This window comes from Protomyctophum parallelum, assembly GCF_964188405.1.
Source record: "Protomyctophum parallelum genome assembly, chromosome: 16".
In the NCBI taxonomy this organism is placed as follows: domain Eukaryota; kingdom Metazoa; phylum Chordata; class Actinopteri; order Myctophiformes; family Myctophidae; genus Protomyctophum; species Protomyctophum parallelum.
The window spans coordinates 48,962,524-48,982,218 of NC_139711.1; the positions used below are offsets into that span (position 1 = coordinate 48,962,524).

Here is a 19,695-nt window from a genome sequence, read left to right on the forward strand (position 1 = left end):
AGTCAGTAAATGACTGAAGACATGATGTTTACTGTGATTAGAGTAAGCTTACATTTCACGATAAAAACGATTTTGAATCGTTCATAATGGGATTCTAATTCGAATGGATCTCTTTTGACACCCTACAGGTCAGACCCTCCCGGTCAGCGGTGGGCCAGGAGGACACCAGAGCCAGCGTCGTAGCTCCGTCTCTGCCCTCCATTCCTCGCTCCGGCTCGGGCACGGCTCTGGGCCTGAACCTGCCTCCTCCTCCTCCTCCTCCTCCTCCCAGGCCAGCGTTGGGGAACACCAGCGCCACCACCAGCCTCCTCCATCCTCTGTCGCTCCCCGCCAGCTCCCCGCTGGCGTCGCCCAGCGGAGACACGCTCCACAGCTTCTTCAAGGTACGTCCTCGCATCGCCATGGAGATGTTGTCGTCGAGACAATGAGCTCGTATATCCAAACAAATAATTACAAAGAAGAAAAACCAGTGTTGTAAAATGGGGGGGGAAATGACATCGAATGATGCCAAACAGACGCTCCCAGCCTGTGGAGCGGCGCTCCCAGCCTGTGGAGCGACGCTCCCAGCCTATGGAGCGGTGCTCCCAGCCTGTGGAGCGACGCTCCCAGCCTGTGGAGCGATGATGCTCCCAGTCTGTGGAGCGATGCGCTCCCAGCCTGTGGAGCGATGCTCCCAGCCTGTGGAGCGACGCTCCCAGCCTGTGAAGCGACGTTCTCAGCCTGTGGAGCGACGCTCCCAGCCTGTGGAGCGATGCTTTCAGCCTGTGGAGCAACGCTCCCAGCCTGTGGAGCGACGCTCCCAGCCTGTGGAGCGATGCGCTCCCAGCCTGTGGAGCGATGCGCTCCCAGCCTGTGGAGCGACGCTCCCAGCCTGTGGAGCGATGCTGCTCCCAGCCTGTGGAGCGATGCGCTCCCAGCCTGTGGAGCGACGCTCCCAGCCTGTGGAGCGACGCTCCCAGCCTGTGGAGCGATGCGCTCCCAGCCTGTGGAGCGACGCTCCCAGCCTGTGGAGCGACGCGATCGGTTTTGATATCAATAAAGTTTCCGTCCTTTCATTAAACTCCCTCCTGAGCGACGAGCGTTACTATTCGATAGGACGGAGATCTCCGTTTAAATCATTTCTCCTTCCAGGACGGCGTCTTCAAGGAGGGCCTGAGCCCGCCCAACGGCCTGCTCCACCCGTGGGCCAGTCGCAACGGCAGCGCCAGCGGCGCCGGCGTCCAGCCGGGCTCCAGGAGGGTCTCGCTGAGCCACGAGAGTCTGTCGCCCAAGAACCAGGACGCCTCCCCTCCCCCCCTGAGCCTCACCACCTCGCTGACCTCCGTCCCCCCCGGACCTCCTCTGGGGTCCTCCGGGGGGGTCCGCTCGGGGTCGGGCTCCGACCTGAGGACCACCAGCAGCGCCTCCAGCCTGGCGGGGGGGCGGCTGCCCGCCTCGGCGCTGCGCGGGCGCATCCAGGCACTGCCCTGGTACATGACGCGCTCACAGGTACGTCACCTGGTACATCACCTGGTACATCACCTGGTACATCACCTGGTACATCACCTGGTACATCACCTGGTACATGACGCGCTCACAGGTACGTCACCTGGTACACCACCTGGTACATCACCTGGTACATCACCTGGTACATGACGCGATCACAGGTACATCACCTGGTACATCACCTGGTACATCACCTGGTACATGACGCGATCACAGGTACGTCACCTGGTACATCACCTGGTACATCACCTGGTACATGACGCGATCACAGGTACGTCACCTGGTACATCACCTGGTACATCACCTGGTACATCACCTGGTACATCACCTGGTACATCACCTGGTACATCACCTGGTACATCACCTGGTACATGACGCGCTCAAAGGTACATCACCTGGTACATCACCTGGTACATCACCTGGTACATCACCTGGTACATCACCTGGTACATGACGCGCTCACAGGTACATCACCTGGTACATGACGCGCTCACAGGTACATCACCTGGTACATCACACAGTAATGCAGTACAGTGAGGACATGAAAAATAAAAAATATAAGATCAATTAAAGGCAATGTTGTAGAAGTGGGTCTTGAGCTGAGCTTTAAAAATGTCTACAGAGGCTGCCTGACGAAAGGTACAGTGGGAGCTTGTTCCATGCCGACGGCCCGTAGAAGCAAAAAGCTGCTTCCAGGTATTTTTTAGTTGCCATTTTTTTAGGCAAAGCGAGCAGGCCGGCGGTGGAAGACCTTAGGGGGCGGTTTGGGACATATTTAGGCAGGCAGTCATGTAGGTAGGAAGGTGCGAGACCATTGAGAGCTTTATAGACAAGTAAAATAATTTTTAAATCAATCCTAAAAACAACCGGAAGCCAGTGCAGCGATGCCAAAACTGGAGTAATATGTTCTCTCATCTTAGTTCTAGTTAAAACTCTGGCTGTCCTGAAAAAAGTGCATTGCAGTAATCAAGCCGAGAAAAAACAAAGGCGTGCAGAGGCAGCTCATTCCAGAGCTTGGGAGCTGCGACTGCAAAAGCCCGGTTCCCTCTAAGCTTCAGCCTTGATTTAGGCACCACCAGGAGAAGCTGGTCAGAGGACCTGAGGGTCCTTGTGGGAACATACGGTTTGAGTAGATAATTATCATTATCCTTCCAGGAGATCCTGGGCACCCTGGACTACCCGTCCAGCTGCTCCGTCACGTCGGGCTTCGGCTCCGGCCTGTCGGTGGCCAGCGGACTGAGCGGGGCGTCCGACCTCAACAGAGAGAGAGAGAGCGGGGCGTCCGACCTCAGCAAGACCCACGTCGTCAGAGAGAGAGAGCTTCCGGACGAGGACGAGGGCGCTGCCGTCGTCATAGCGACCATCAAGGAGGCTCAGGAGGTGAATATATTAATAACTATATATAATATATCAGGAGGTGATGTCATTAATAACTATAAATATATCAGGAGGTGATGATAATTAATAACTATAAATATATCAGGAGGTGATGATTATAACCCATCTACAAGCTCACAACTGCGACGCGTTGTGAGCTTGTAGTTATTTTGTGTAGCTATTTTCTTCTGAGTTTGTAGCTATTTTCAGCACGCAACCAATTGTAAATATGGGGTGCATACTTAGTTTAAACTAGTCATTGGCCGCTAGACATAAGGTTGGTGAGGGGTGCGTTAAAATGACCAGATTAAGGTTGGTGAGGGGTGTGTTAAAACGACCGGATTAAGGTTGATGAGGGGTGCGTTAAAACGACCGGATTAAGGTTGGTGAGGGGTGCGTTAAAACGACCAGATTAAGGTTGGTGAGGGGTGCGTTAAAACGACCAGATTAAGGTTGGTGAGGGGTGCGTTTAAACGACCGGATTAAGGTTGGTGAGGGGTGCGTTAAAACGACCGGATTAAGGTTGGTGAGGGGTGCGTTTAAATGACCGGATTAAGGATGGTGAGGGGTGCGTTAAGACGACCAGATTAAGGTTGGTGAGGGGTGCGTTAAAGCGACCAGATTAAGGTTGGTGAGGGGTGCGTTTAAACGACTGGATTAAGGTTGGTGAGGGGTGCGTTTAAATGACCAGATTAAGGTTGGTGAGGGGTGCGTTAAAACGACCAGATTAAGGTTGGTGAGGGGTGCGTTAAAACGACCGGATTAAGGTTGGTGAGGGGTGCGTTAAAACGACCGGATTAAGGTTGGTGAGGGGTGCGTTTAAACGACCCGATTAAAGTTGGTGAGGGGTGCGTTAAGATGACCGGATTAAGGTTGGTGAGGGGTGCGTTTAAACGACCCGATTAAGGTTGGTGAGGGGTGCGTTAAGACGACCGGATTAAGGTTGGTGAGGGGTGCGTTAAAACGACCGGATTAAGGTTGGTGAGGGGTGCGTTTAAACAACCAGATTAAGGTTGGTGAGGGGTGCGTTTAAACGACCAGATTAAGGTTGGTGAGGGGTGCGTTAAGACGACCGGATTAAGGTTGGTGAGGGGTGCGTTTAAACGACCGGATTAAGGTTGGTGAGGGGTGCGTTATAATGACCAGATTAAGGTTGGTGAGGGGTGCGTTAAAACGACCGGATTAAGGTTGGTGAGGGGTGCGTTTAAACAACCAGATTAAGGTTGGTGAGGGGTGCGTTAAAACGACCGGATTAAGGTTGGTGAGGGGTGCGTTTAAACGACCCGATTAAGGTTGGTGAGGGGTGCGTTAAGATGACCGGATTAAGGTTGGTGAGGGGTGCGTTAAGACGACCGGATTAAGGTAGGTGAGGGGTGCGTTTAAATGACCCGATTAAGGTTGGTGAGGGGTGCGTTTAAACGACCCGATTAAGGTTGGTGAGGGGTGCGTTTAAACGACCAGATTAAGGTTGGTGAGGGGTGCGTTAAGACGACCGGATTAAGGTTAGTGAGGGGTGCGTTTAAACGACCAGATTAAGGTTGGTGAGGGGTGCGTTATAATGACCAGATTAAGGTTGGTGAGGGGTGCGTTAAAACGACCGGATTAAGGTTGGTGAGGGGTGCGTTTAAACGACCCGATTAAGGTTGGTGAGGGGTGCGTTAAAATGACCGGATTAAGGTTGGTGAGGGGTGCGTTTAAACGACCAGATTAAGTTTGGTGAGGGGTGCGTTAAGACGACCGGATTAAGGTTGGTGAGGGGTGCGTTTAAACGACCAGATTAAGGTTGGTGAGGGGTGCGTTATAATGACCAGATTAAGGTTGGTGAGGGGTGCGTTAAGACGACCGGATTAAGGTTGGTGAGGGGTGCGTTTAAACGACCAGATTAAGGTTGGTGAGGGGTGCGTTAAAACGACCGGATTAAGGTTGGTGAGGGGTGCGTTAAGACGACCGGATTAAGGTTGGTGAGGGGTGCGTTAAAACGACCGGATTAAGGTTGGTGAGGGGTGCGTTAAAATGACCGGATTAAGGTTGGTGAGGGGTGCGTTAAAACGACCCGATTAAGGTTGGTGAGGGGTGCGTTAAAACGACCGGATTAAGGTTGGTGAGGGGTGCGTTAAAACGACCCGATTAAGGTTGGTGAGGGGTGCGTTTAAACGACCCGATTAAGGTTGGTGAGGGTTAAGGTTAGGTTTAGGTGTGCTGCCGTATTCTCTTATCTTAGTAGTAACATGTTCCCTCTTATCTTAGGTGAACTCGTGGCAGCACGCCAGCTCGCGGGGAACCAATGGGGCGCAGCAGCGCGCCGCGCAGGGCTCCTCCCACACCAACCTGAACTTCAAGGAGAGGCCAGCGGGGGGCGCCGCGGTGGTGGTGTCGTCGGAGCAGCCTCAGTCGCGGCCTCAGTCGGCGGTGGGCCTGGGGGGCGTGTCCACCGTGGGGGGCGGAGACTCGGAGAGCACGCCCCCGCAGCAGCAGGTAGTTACTTTCACTTTTACGTCTTTTACTGCGCTACGCGTCTCAGAGGTCTGTTACGTCTACTGAGCTACGCGTCTCAGAGGTCTGTTACGTCTAACTGAGCTACGCGTCTCAGAGGTCTGTTACGTCTAACTGCGCTACGCGTCTCAGAGGTCTGTTACGTCTAACTGAGCGACGCGTCTCAGAGGTCTGTTACGTCTACTGAGCTACGCGTCTCAGAGGTCTGTTACGTCTAACTGAGCTACGCGTCTCAGAGGTCTGTTACGTCTAACTGCGCTACGCGTCTCAGAGGTCTGTTACGTCTAACTGAGCGACGCGTCTCAGAGGTCTGTTACGTCTACTGAGCTACGCGTCTCAGAGGCTTATGTATTGTTTTACTTTGCTATACTTTTATTTTAAAACTATTTACTTACTAGTTACTGTGTACCTAATGAATCGCAATGCATTTGTGCCATAGGCATTTCGTGCTTTATTTATTTAAAGACCTTTTAAGCGTCGTACGAAGCCAACTCTTGTCGTGACAAATCATGACAACACACACAATATTTCGGGCCAAACAAAGAATTAGAAAGTAGAAAAAAACTTATTTATTTGTTGTTTTTCTTCTTTGTAATTATTTGTTTGGTGCAAAATATTGTGTGTGTGTGTTTGTCATGATTTGTCACGACAAGAGTTGGCTTCGTACGACGCTTAAAAGGTCTTTAAATGAATAAAGCACGAAATGCCTATCGGACAAACGCATTGGGATTCATTTCCTGGGCCACTCGTTGTTCTGAAAGGGGGAGGGACTGCGACGCTCTATGGTAACAGTATTGTAACAGTATTGTAACAGTATTGTAACAGTATTGTAACAGTATTGTAACAGTATTGTAACAGTATTGTAACAGTATTGTAACAGTATTGTAACAGTATTGTAACAGTATTGTAACAGTATTGTAACAGTATTGTAACAGTATCGTAACCGTAACAGTATTGTAACCGTAACAGTATTGTAACAGTATTGTAACAGTATTGTAACAGTATTTCTACTCCTTCCAGGCGTGTATGGTAACAGTATTTCTACTCCTTCCAGGCGTGTATGGTAACAGTATTTCTACTCCTTCCAGGCGTGTATGGTAACAGTATTTCTACTCCTTCCAGGCGTGCGGCTGCCGGACCGTCTACGCCAACTGCTTCAGCGGCGAGGGGGGCGGGGCCGAGGAGGAGGGCGTCGGCTTCGACGACGACCTCACCGTCTACGAGTTCTCCCGCCGCACCACGGCCGCGCGGGGAGGGGCCGCGCCCCCCAAGCCCCTAGGCTCCTCCCCCTCCTCTGCCCCCCCGCCTCCCCCGACCACCGCCGCCACCAACCCCAACATCCTGTCGCTGCTGCGCGACACGCCGCGGCCCCTCTCGGCCCTAAGCACCGGCTCCGCGGAGCTCAGCCCCCTGGTGGCGTCCCGCCCCGTGTCGCCTGCGGGGGGCGCCGGTCTCCACTCGCTGAGCAACAAGCGCTACGGCGCGCTGAAGGGCGGCTTCGCCTCGCTGAGACACGACATCGACCAGCTGGCCGCGGTGCTGGAGAGGGGAGGGGGGAGCAACCCGCTGGAGACCCCAGACCCCAACCACAACCACACAGGTAGGACCAGACCCCAACCACAACCACACAGGTAGGACCAGACCCCAACCACAACCACACAGGTAGGACCAGACCCCAACCACAACCACACAGGTAGGACCAGACCCCAACCACAACCACACAGGTAGGACCAGACCCCAACCACACCCCCTGGACACCCCAGACCCCAACCACAACCACACAGGTAGGACCAGACCAGATCTCTGTCCATGGTTCTGAATTCATGTTGTAGCATTGAGACTAGATGTGACTCTGTCCATGGTGCTGAATTCATGTTGTGGCATTGAGACTAGCTGTGACTCTGTCCATGGTGCTGAATTAATGTTGTAGCATTGAGACTAGCTGTGACTCTGTCCATGGTGCTGAAGTCATGTTGTAGCATTGAGACTAGCTGTGACTCTGTCTATGGTTCTGAATTCATGTTGTAGCATTGAGACTAGCTGTGACTCTGTCCATGGTGCTGAAGTCATGTTGTAGCATTGAGAGACTAGCTGTGACTCTGTCCATGGTGCTGAAATCATGTTGTAGCATTGAGACTAGCTCTGTCCATAGCTCTGAGAGCTTTTAGATCTGCTTTTTTTGAAAAATCGTGTTTTTAACTTTTTTAAATCTTTCCTCCTGGCGGTCCCTGGAACAACATATTTTCAGATGGGGGGGGTCCCTGGAACAACATATTTTCAGATGGGGGGGGGGGGTCCCTGGAACAACATATTTTCAGATGGGGGTTAATGGCGGCCAATTACAAAAAATCCTGGGGGTTCTTGACACGAAAATGTTTGAGAACGACTGACAGAAACATAGAGGGTTTTTCAGAAATCTGACATTTTGTAGAATCGTTCCCAGGTCAAAATGGGTTAATAGACCTTGTTGTAGTCGAGGAAAACCATGGCGGTAACGGCGTGTATACTTCCTGTTCCAACCCCCAACAGGAAGCTGTGAGCTGCAGCGTGGCCACAACAACAAGAACAACGGCGACTTCAGGGAAGGCGGCGGCGGCGGCGGTATGGCGGCGAGCTCTACCGCCTCCGCGGGTTGTTGTTGTTGTTCCAACGGTTCGAACCCCGCGGCCAGCGGCATGACGGAGGCGGAGCGCACCCTGCTGCAGACGGAGGCGCGGCGCCTGGCGTCCGGGTGCCAGCGCGCCACGCGCGTGGGCTGGGCGCCCGACGAGGCGCTCCGCTCCCTGTCCAACTCCTTCAGCGCTCTGGTGCAGCTGTCGGCGGCCTGCCTCGGGACCTCTAACGCCTGCAGAGGTACGTTGACTTTAATATTCACCTCCTAAACACCTGCAGAGGTACGTTAACTTTAATATTCACCTCCTAAACACCTGCAGAGGTACGTTAACGTTAATTTATTTACCTCTTAAAGGTATATTCAGTGATTTCACTTAATTCAAATATCACTTATTTTTTTGTTTTGTTGTGATAATCCTCCCTACCATAGAGTGTGCTGGCCATATAAGGAGTTCCTCCCTGTCCCCAGTTAACCCCTGGGGGTCAAAAAACCTTAGGTTTCGTTTTCGATTCTCTATCCTGATTGGACGAAAGGCTGGGTCCCACAGCCAAAAACGAAACCTACGGTTTTTTGAGTGAAATCACTGAATATACCTTTAAACTCTGGTGCAGCTGTCTGCAGTCATTAGCACCAGCTGGTAGCATGTCTCCCTAGTCATTAGCACCAGCTGGTAGCATGTCTCCCTAGCCATTAGCACCAGCTGGTAGCATGTCTCCCTAGCCATTAGCACCAGCTGGTAGCATGTCTCATTAGCACCAGCTGGTAGCATGTCTCATTAGCACCAGCTGGTAGCATGTCTCATTAGCACCAGCTGGTAGCATGTCTCATTAGCACCAGCTGGTAGCATGTCTCATTAGCACTAGCTTGGTAGCATGTCTCATTAGCACCAGCTGGTAGCATGTCTCATTAGCACCAGCTGGTAGCATGTCTCATTATCCATTAGCCGTGCCGCAGTTGAACTACGAGACGTTTTCTTACCGTAATCTGTCGATAATATTATCCATTTGGGACTAAAGTCTGTGGACAACGTCTCCGACATTATACACAACAAAATAAAAAGTAAAACGAATTTACGAACAATCAAAATAAGCGATTTTAGAGATAAGAAAGCCGTTTTTCTGCCTCTACCACTGGTTAACCCATTCTGGGCGGGAACCCCTTTTGGTTTGGTTTTGGTCTAAATGGCCTTTTGACTTTCCTCCACTGCGCCCCCTACAGGCTGCCAGGCGTGCCACGGGGGAGGAGCTGAGGACCTAGAGGAGGCCATGGAGGCGCTGGACAAGATGAAGGAGATCGTGGGGTTGTACCGCGACTTCGTGGGCGCCGTGGAGACGGCCGGGACGGGCAGGGGAGGGGCGGGGGGAGGGGCAGGGGGGGGGCAGGGCGAAGGCGAAGGCGTGCGGCTGCTCGCCAAACGATGCACCGTGCTCATCTCCTCGGTGTTCGCGCTCACGCAGCTGTTCCGCACGCGCTCAGTAGACACCACGCAGCAGCATCAGCAGCATCATCAGGCCACGCCTCCCGGACAAGTTCCCCTGCATTTCTAACTGTTTGGTGACGATGACAGCGCTAAAGCTAATGCTAAGGAAAGCTAACGAACGTTAAGGAACGTTACGGAACGTATGGGGGTTAACTGTTAGTGACGATGAGAGCGCTAAGAAAAGAACGTTAATGAAGGCTAATGAAGGCTAAGAAAGGCTAAGGAACGCTAAGGAAGGCTAAGGAAGCCTAAGGAAGGCTAAGGAACGCTAACAAATGCTAAGGAAGGCTAAGGAAGCCTAAGGAAGGCTAAGGAAGGCTAAGGAAGCCTAAGGAATGCTAACGAATGCTAAGGAAGGCTAAGGAACGCTAACGAATGCTAAGGAAGGCTAAGGAAGCCTAAGGAAGGCTAAGGAACGCTAACGAATGCTAAGGAAGGCTAAGGAACGCTAACGAATGCTAAGGAAGGCTAACGAATGCTAACGGTTAACTGTTAGTGGCGATGAGAATGCTACAGAACGTCGAGGAACGCTAAGGAAGAAGCATGAGCTCAGTTGGCGGCTCTCCCCGGGTCTGCAGAGGGAGAGTATCAACCAGGATTACAGCTTAATAAGGCGACTGGCACCGTTCACGTGATGTCACTGATCCCCCAAGTTCTAGACCTCCAGCTATAGGCTAAGCAGAAAGGGGAGGAGTTTTCTATTATTATTTCCACACAACAACTCTAAGGTATATTAATGACAGTCCAATGTTGAAAATGAGTGGTATGCCCCTTTAACTGCAGTGATGACGACGACACAGAACCAGAGTTTGGATTTTGGAAACCAAGGGAACCGGATTCAGACGCTGAGGAACCAGGAATCCGTTCCGGCACATTTTGGAAGCGTTTGTGGAAAGCCGGGTATTTTCCTGGTTATGTGGGAGCGGGTTTTATGTGGACTTCACGGCTCCGTTAACGTAAACTCTGTTGCGTTAACGTAAACTCTGTTCCGTTAACGTAAACTCTGTTGCGTTAACGTAAACTCTGTTGCGTTAACGTAAACTCTGTTGCGTTAACGTAAACTCTGTTCTGTTAGCATAAACTCTGTTCCGTTAACGTAAACTCTGTTCTGTTACGACAGCAGAGGCTCTCACAGCTCTCAGGGCCCTTTTCCACCGGGTGGGAACTGGTCCAGTTCTTTGTGGTTCCTAGACCATGAGCCAGAGCTCTAAACTGGTTCTTAGTCCATGAGCCAGAGCTCTAAACTGGTTCTTAGTCCATGAGCCAGAGCTCTAAACTGGTTCTTAGTCCATGAGCCAGAGCTCTAAACTGGTTCTTAGTCCATGAGCCAGAGCTCTAAACTGGTTCTTAGTCCATGAGCCAGATCTCCAACATTGGAATGTTAATTATGAATTGAGTGGGTTAAACTATACCTTTATTGGATTGTTATCACCATGAAACTTCCCCAGTTTATTACTTACACGAAGACAATGATTTATTGTTTTACAAATCTTGAAAAATTTGCCCTGAACATTTATTTCAGGGCAAGACCTCGACCTCGCGCGTGCCGACTCGGCCCCCAGCCTGGTACCGTAGTCAAAATATGGCCCTTGAGGAAAATGTATTGGGGGACCCTGCCATAGACAGTAGGGTCCCATAGATAGACAGTAGGATCCCATAGACAGTAGGGTCCCATAGATAGACAGTAGGATCCCATAGACAGTAGGATCCCATCCCATCCCTGTTAAAACGCACCGTTTGGGGTCCGTTTGGAACCCCCGGCATATAGGAATGGATAAAGGCAACCTCTGAGCAATGGGACCGTTGTCAGGGAACCCCTTTGAGGAATAGGACCGTTGTCAGGGAACCCCTTTGAGGAATAGGACCGTTGTCAGGGAACCCCTTTGAGGAATGGGACCGTTGTCAGGGAACCCCTTTGAGGAATGGGACCGTTGTCAGGGAACCCCTTTGAGGAATAGGACCGTTGTCAGGGAACCCCTCTGAGGAATAGGACCGTTGTCAGGGAACCCCTTTGAGGAATGGGACCGTTGTCAGGGAACCCCTTTGAGGAATAGGACCGTTGTCAGGGAACCCCTTTGAGGAATGGGACCGTTGTCAGGGAACCCCTTTGAGGAATAGGACCGTTGTCAGGGAACCCCTTTGAGGAATGGGACCGTTGAGAGGTGAACCGTTAAGGGCTGTTCTGAACATTCTGTAGCACAGAGGAACTGGTGTGTGTGCGTGCGTGTGTGTGCGTGTGTGCATGCGTGTGTGTGTGCGTGTGTGTGTGCGTGTGTGCGTGCGTGTGTGCGTGCGTGCGTGTGTGCGTGTGTGCGTGTGTGCGTGCGTGTGTGCGTGCGTGTGTGTGTGCGTGTGTGCGTGTGTGTGTGTGTGCGTGTGTGCGTGCGTGCCCAATAGGCATATATAGCAGTGGCGTTTTCTGCTTCCATCGATCCAGACAGCATTCTTTTTTTATATATATATAATTATATATATATCGAAATTTCCAAAAATATTTATATGAATTATTTTAAGCCTCTAGAATCAAACCATCTAGGATCCTGGTGGTGGAGGGTTAAACCATCTAGGATCCTGGTGGTGGAGGGTTAAACCATCTAGGATCCTGGTGGTGGAGGGTTAAACCATCTAGGATCCTGGTGGTGGAGGGTTAAACCATCCAGGATCCTGGTGGTGGAGGGTTAAACCATCCAGGATCCTGGTGGTGGAGGGTTAAACCATCCAGGATCCTGGTGGTGGAGGGTTAAACCATCCAGGATCCTGGTGGTGGAGGGTTAAACCATCTACGATCCTGGTGGTGGAGGGTTAAACCATCTAGGATCCTGGTGGTGGAGGGTTAAACCATCTAGGATCCTGGTGGTGGAGGGTTAAACCATCTAGGATCCTGGTGGTGGAGGGTTAAACCATCCAGGATCCTGGTGGTGGAGGGTTAAACCATCCAGGATCCTGGTGGTGGAGGGTTAAACCATCCAGGATCCTGGTGGTGGAGGGTTAAACCATCCAGGATCCTGGTGGTGGAGGGTTAAACCATCTACGATCCTGGTGGTGGAGGGTTAAACCATCTACGATCCTGGTGGTGGAGGGTTAAACCATCTACGATCCTGGTGGTGGAGGGTTAAACCATCTACGATCCTGGTGGTGGAGGGTTAAACCATCTACGATCCTGGTGGTGGAGGGTTAAACCATCTACGATCCTGGTGGTGGAGGGTTAAACCATCTACGATCCTGGTGGTGGAGGGTTAAACCATCTACGATCCTGGTGGTGGAGGGTTAAACCATCTACGATCCTGGTGGTGGAGGGTTAAACCATCTACGATCCTGGTGGTGGTGAAGACATTTGATTCTGTAAAAAAAAAAGGAAAAAAATAGAAAAAGAAAACCGCAGTGTATTTATTTGGCCTAATACAGTATAATTTATTTATATAAATTATTATTATATATTATTATTATTATTATTTTATATGTATTAATATAGTATAATTTAATTTTGTTGCTGTCGGGAGAAAACCACCCAACTCCAATCAGAGCTATTGAACAGCCTTAACGTCTGTGTGTGGGTTAAAGTAATATTGAACCAATGGAAAGTAGTAAAAAGTGCTTTGGACAAAACCTCTTAACTCCACTGGACCCTCAAACGGTCTGCTATAAAGCAGCTAACTCCACCACCTCTCCCCCTCTCAAACGGTCTGCTCTAAAGCAGCTAACTCCACCACCTCTCCCCCTCTCAAACTTTCTGCTATAAAGCAGCTAACTCCACCACCTCTCCCCCTCTCAAACTGTCTGCTATAAAGCAGCTAACTCCACCACCTCTCCCCCTCTCAAACTGTCTGCTATAAAGCAGCTAACTCCACCACCTCTCCCCCTCTCAAACTGTATGCTATAAAGCAGCTAACTCCACCACCTCTCAACCTCTGCTATAAAGCAGCTAACTCTACCACCTCTCCCCCTCTCAAACTTTCTGCTATAAAGCAGCTAACTCCACCACCTCTCCCCCTCTCAAACTGTCTGCTATAAAGCAGCTAACTCCACCACCTCTCCCCCTCTCAAACGGTCTGCTATAAAGCAGGTAACTCAACCACCTCTCTCCCTCTCAAACTTTCTGCTATAAAGCAGCTAACTCCACCACCTCTCAAACTCTGCTATAAAGCAGCTAACTCCACCACCTCTCAAACTCTGCTATAAAGCAGCTAACTCTACCACCTCTCTCCCTCTCAAACTCTGCTATAAAGCAGCTAACTCCACCACCTCTCTCCTTCTCATGCAAGTAATTGTAATAAACTAATATTATAAACTCTGATGAGGACGTATTGCTTCCAGACAGCAGAGAGAGAGTATAATTAAATAGTAAAAATAAATAAAACGAATGGTTTGATTCTACAGGCTTAAAGTGAAAACTTCACCCTTTTTGCAAATACATACATGTTAATGACGTTTAGAAGCTTTAGAACACTTTCCTGGGGGTCTTTATGAGTGTAATATGTGGTTTTAGATATTATAGATTGTAGCAGTGAGCCCGGTGTCTCTGATGTCATAGACACTGGCCCATTGTCTCTGATGTCACAGACACTGGCCCAGTGTCTCTGATGTCATAGACACTGGCCCAGTGTCTCTGATGTCATAGACACTGGCCCAGTGTCTTTGATGTCATAGACACTGGCCCAGTGTCTCTGAAATGTCATAGACACTGGCCCAGTGTCTCTGATGTCATAGACACTGGCCCAGTGTCTCTGATGTCATAGACACTGGCCCAGTGTCTCTGATGTCATAGACACTGGCCCAGTGTCTCTGATGTCATAGACACTGGCCCATTGTCTCTGATGTCATAGACACTGGCCCAGTGTCTCTGATGTCATAGACACTGGCCCAGTGTCTCTGATGTCATAGACACTGGCCCTGTGTCTCTGATGTCATAGACACTGGCCCAGTGTCTCTGATGTCATAGACACTGGCCCAGTGTCTCTGATGTCATAGACACTGGCCCATTGTCTCTGATGTCATAGACACTGGCCCATTGTCTCTGATGTCATAGACACTGGCCCAGTGTCTCTGATGTCATAGACACTGGCCCATTGTCTCTGATGTCATAGACACTGGCCCAGTGTCTCTGATGTCATAGGCACTGGCCCATTGTCTCTGATGTCATAGACACTGGCCCAGTGTCTCTGATGTCATAGGCACTGGCCCATTGTCTCTGATGTCATAGACACTGGCCCAGTGTCTCTGATGTCATAGACACTGGCCCAGTGTCTCTGATGTCACAGACACTGGCCCAGTGTCTCTGATGTCACAGACACTGGCCCAGTGTCTCTGATGTCACGGACACTGGGCTCACTTTACTTCCTGGACTACATCAAGGACTGTCTAAAGAGGACAAGAAGTGAAGACCGTACGGGCGCCGCCATGTTGATCACATGGTGCTCCATGGAAGGAAAGGAACATGCGCCGTTGAGACCAAGGAAGCTGAAGGAGGAAGTGTTGGCTGCATAAAGCCCACTGCGCATGTTTCTGTTCTTCCATGGAGCACCATGTGAGCAACATGGCGGCGCCCGTACGGTCTTCGCTTCCCGTCCTCTTTAGACAGTCCTTGGACTACATGTTGTCTCACTAAGACAGCCCCCCCCCCCCCCCCCCCCCTATCCACAAGGAGAAGCAGCGCACCAAAGCATTATGGGAATTGTAGTCCAGGAAGGAAGTAGCCTCGGTCCCAGACTAACTCATCTGCTGCGAAGAGTAAAAGCCATCAATGGTCACAACACCTTTTATTGATTGATTGGAATTATGTATTAACATTTTGCAGAATTACAGTACGTTTCAAGCACAACTCAATGAGGGAACCGCCACACGGTATAACTCTGGCATTTCTCCACCGTTTCTCGACGTGGGACGGCTCGCCGGAACCGGGCCGGCCCCCTGGGTGTCCCCCCTCCACCCCCCCCCCCCCCCCCCCCCGGGGACCCTCCCCCCACCCCGGGGACCCCCACACAGAGTTGCTGATAATGCGCAAACTCATTCTGTGGACATTTTGTAAATCTGTTAGAAAAAAAGGGAATGATGATGAATGGGATCTGGATCCTTTTAATTAGAAAAAAACAGAAAAAAAATGTCCGCCCGCCCGCCACTGCTGTGCCCCGACGCGACTCACCGAACAAACCTCGACGTGAGCGCCACCTCCTGGCCTCTCCTGGACTCACACACGGACTATGCATTTTGTACATAAATGGAATTTTTTATAACTTATAACTTCACTTATTTTATGATACTACGTGTGTAAGTATGGACTCTATATGCCGTGTATTTATTTATTTTGTACGTCGTCTGATTGACTGCACCGCGCCGTGCGGAATGATGACACCTGGTGGCCGTCACTGGAACTGACCTTTTCCCCTTTTTACTTTTAATATTTTGTCACGTGACTCTCTACCTCCCTCCCTATTGGCCGCCCACCTAGTGTTGGCTGAGGAAATGACAGTGTTTTTGTTCATCGTCACTGCTGCTCACAAATCTGTCAATTTGTCACCAAGAATTCTTTATCAATAATGTGTCAATTCTTTATCAATAAGTTGTCAATTCTTTATCAATAATGTGTTGGTTATGTATCAAAAATATGTCGATTCTTTATCTATATTCTGTCAATTCTTCTATCAATAATTTGTGTTTTTTTTAATAAATAACCTGTTCATCAATAACATTCTTTATATGTTAATTAGCCCTTCATTAAACCCCACCCCCAAAAAGCGATCGTCCAAATAGTTTAGCAACCGTTGCTATCCATGTCATGGCTGTGTTGTTGAACACACACACACAGCTTAATGTCATGGCTGTGTTGTTGAACACACACAGCTTAATGTCATGGCTGTGTTGTTGAACACACACACAGCTTAACGTCATGGCTGTGTTGTTGAACACAGACACAGCTTAACGTCATGGCTGTGTTGTTGAACACACACACAGCTTAACGTCATGGCTGTGTTGTTGAACACACACACAGCTTAACGTCATGGCTGTGTTGTTGAACACACACAGCTTAACGTCATGGCTGTGTTGTTGAACACACACAGCTTAACGTCATGGCTGTGTTGTTGAACACACACAGCTTAACGTCATGGCTGTGTTGTTGAACACACACACAGCCTGGTAGACTAGATTTAGAAGACATGTGTCCAGTGCATAGCCTACTGCAGGCCTGGTAGACTAGATTTAGAAGACATGCTGTGTCCAGTGCATAGCCTACTGCAGGCCTGGTTGACTAGATTTAGAAGACATGTGTCCACTGCATAGCCTATACTGCAGGCCTGGTAGACTAGATTTAGAAGACATGTGTCCAGTGCATAGCCTATACTGCAGGCCTGGTAGACTAGATTTAGAAGACATGTGTCCAGTGCATAGCCTACTGCAGGCCTGGTAGACTAGATTTAGAAGACATTTTGAAGCTCTTGCTACTGAAATGATCCATTATTTATATGGAGAATCTCTGTGGGGGAGAAGGACAGCCTGACATCGCAGAGCGGAGTGGGTGGGGCTTAGCGAAGGGCCAATTCTTTATCCATAACATGTCCATTCTTTATCAATAACATGTTAGTCGTCCATCAGCTGATCTGGATGCCTCTAGAACATCACATCTGTCCATCAGCTGGAAGCATGTGGAACAGAAGGACGTTCATGCGTTCGAGCACAATTCGCTGAGACAGCACTTTTTATTATAGAGACCTTTTAGGGTGGAGATTTACACCATCCTGGATCCACGCACGCACGCACGCACACACGCACACACAGGGACTGGACCTCGACTGTTATAATCGATGCACCTTCTTTAGTGTGAAAAGTGAAAATATTTGTGTTTTATTTAATTCTGTCCGTCTGTCCCTCTTCCAGACTGACTCACTGAGGAAACCCTTAACACACAAACCTTTGTTTTATGCAGTAATGCACGTCACACACACACACACACACACACACACACACACACACACACACACACACACACACAGAGCGGTTTATTTCTGTGGTTTATATACGACAACAAAAAAGAAGAGAAACAAGTTTTTTTTTTCTGACTGTTAAAATAACTAATGTTTAGATGTAGCAATGAATCCAAAGTCTAACTACTACTGAGCCACCATGTTTATGTCTGTACAGAATTACTACATTAAAATATGTCTGTCTACGTCCATCATGTCCTCGTATGTCTCTTTTTATTTTATTGTTTTAATAATCTTTATCCCATGATCTTTTTAACCCAGTTTTTTCACCCAATGTCAATTATCTAATGTAATCCTGGGCGCTATATACACTTCCTCTGCCAACCTTGGCGCAAAATTATAATTTCTTTGTATATATCCTCTCTTCATAATGTAAATAATATCCCAAGCGGCACACTTTACTACTTCTTTCGATGGAAATACGCGAATTAGCACAACACCCCATAGCCCCATTCAATTCCCATTCCATTCAATGCAATTCATTGAGGGCTTATGGTAGGGGAAATGGCCAATAACTGGAGCTTTTGCACAAAATAACACCTGGACCTCTTTGGTGGGGACGTAACAACTACAAAGAAAGGTAAGAAAGGTGAGAAAGGCTTCTAGCATGGAATTCTCCTTTAAAATGTTAGGGAGGGACGTAGTGGAGAATTAAAGAGAATTCAGTAGAACTGAAAGACTAGTCATTTTATAGTTGGAGGCGCTCGGGCATTATTGCGCTCTGAACATATAGCAGATCTACACGTACATGCTTACAGCGTGCCGGACGTGTTGTGAGCTTGTAGATCTGGAGATCAATCCATTGATCATTAATGCATCCTAGCTACACTGCAGCAGTGATTGATTGATTGATTGATTGATTGAAGTATTTATTAACAGTTTGTAGAATTACAGTACACTTCAAGCACAAACTCAATACATAGACTGTTAACTGTGAGTGGACGACACCATAAAGCATTCCGCTTGTTTACAAGTGTAATGTTCAATTCATGAATAATGTAATGTTCAATTCATCATAAAGGAGGTAAAAAGGGAAAATAAAAACTTATTATACAGATTTTACGGGCCAGGTTATTTTGGTCAAAAATAAATAAATCAACAATATAGCCTGTATTTCATTTTTACCACAATGCATACATAATAAATAATAAAAATAAAAAACCTTGAGTAGTTAATTCATAGGAAACTATACTATTCCTTTTTCTAGCCCAAACGTTTTCATGGCAAGGACCCCCAAATTGACACTAATTAGCCCCCGTGGACCCCCATTTGAAATGTTCCAGGGACCCCCATGAGAGAAGGTTTCTACAGCTCTAGCAGTGATTCTCAACCCGTTTAATGTCAAGGACCCCCAGTTTGACATGCATTAGTTCTACGGAGATTACGGACCCCCATTTAATGGCATTTCTATCTCTGAGACCCCCCAATTTATATTGTACAATCAATGTTAATTTAACACTGAGAGTGTACAAATGGAACCACATTTTTGATCCGGTGGGAGATTAATTTCAGATAAAAATAAAAACGAACATTAAATAAAATATAACTGGACTTTTTGTGTGCCTATATCAGTGTTGTTTTTGGCAGCAAATTTAGATTTTAGTTTTAGTCATAGTCTGTTGAATAGTTTTCATTTAGTTTTAGTCTAGTCACCTGGAATGTTTTAGTGTTAGTCTAGTTTTAGTCGACTAAATCTACAGTTGATTTAGTCGAACAAAATGTAATGTATACAGTTGATGCCGTCGTAATTTCTTTCAAATAGCCGGTCGTCTGTGTAAAATGACTCATACTGGATATCTTGTCCCGGCTTAATTCCTGACATTTTAGTCTAGTTTTTTTGTTGTTGTCATTAGGCTATATTTAGTCTCAGCTTTAGTCATCGTAGCTTAGTTTTCATTTAGTTTCCATTTAGTTTTCGTCAGTGGAAAACAGGTAGTCAACGAAAAATTTTCGTCTTAGTTTTAGTCGACGAAATCAACACCGGCCTATATTTAATCAGACCAGTGTGTGTCCAGTGGAACCTCGTATGAATCTGATCTCAGGTCAGAATGGGTTAATCAGACCAGTGTGTGTCCAGTGGAAACCTCGTATGAATCTGATCTCAGGTCAGAATGGGATAATATTATTTGGATGATTAAATGCTCCGCTCCTCCGCTCCAGTAGGGGTCGCTGCACGCTCGGCCCAGACGCTCTGAAAACAACATGAAAGGAAGCTGCGCCGCGCCGCCGGTGGCCCGTCAGAGCTCGCTCGCGACCTCCACTGATGACGT

General features: G+C 48.7%; 1 protein-coding gene across 1 annotated transcript in view; it reads left to right on the top strand.

Moving 5' to 3' along the window:
* The window catches only part of frmpd1b (FERM and PDZ domain containing 1b), a gene marked incomplete at both ends in the record, with an annotated part of 61,973 nt that extends 52,457 nt beyond the window's left edge, over positions 1 to 9,516 (top strand). The window contains 7 exon segments of the mRNA XM_083786421.1: positions 129 to 383; positions 1,132 to 1,488; positions 2,641 to 2,865; positions 5,110 to 5,337; positions 6,478 to 6,955; positions 7,885 to 8,208; positions 9,188 to 9,516. Coding sequence (XP_083642547.1) covers positions 129 to 383; positions 1,132 to 1,488; positions 2,641 to 2,865; positions 5,110 to 5,337; positions 6,478 to 6,955; positions 7,885 to 8,208; positions 9,188 to 9,516 — 2,196 coding nt within the window.
* Between the last annotated feature and the right edge of the window lie 10,179 nt (positions 9,517 to 19,695).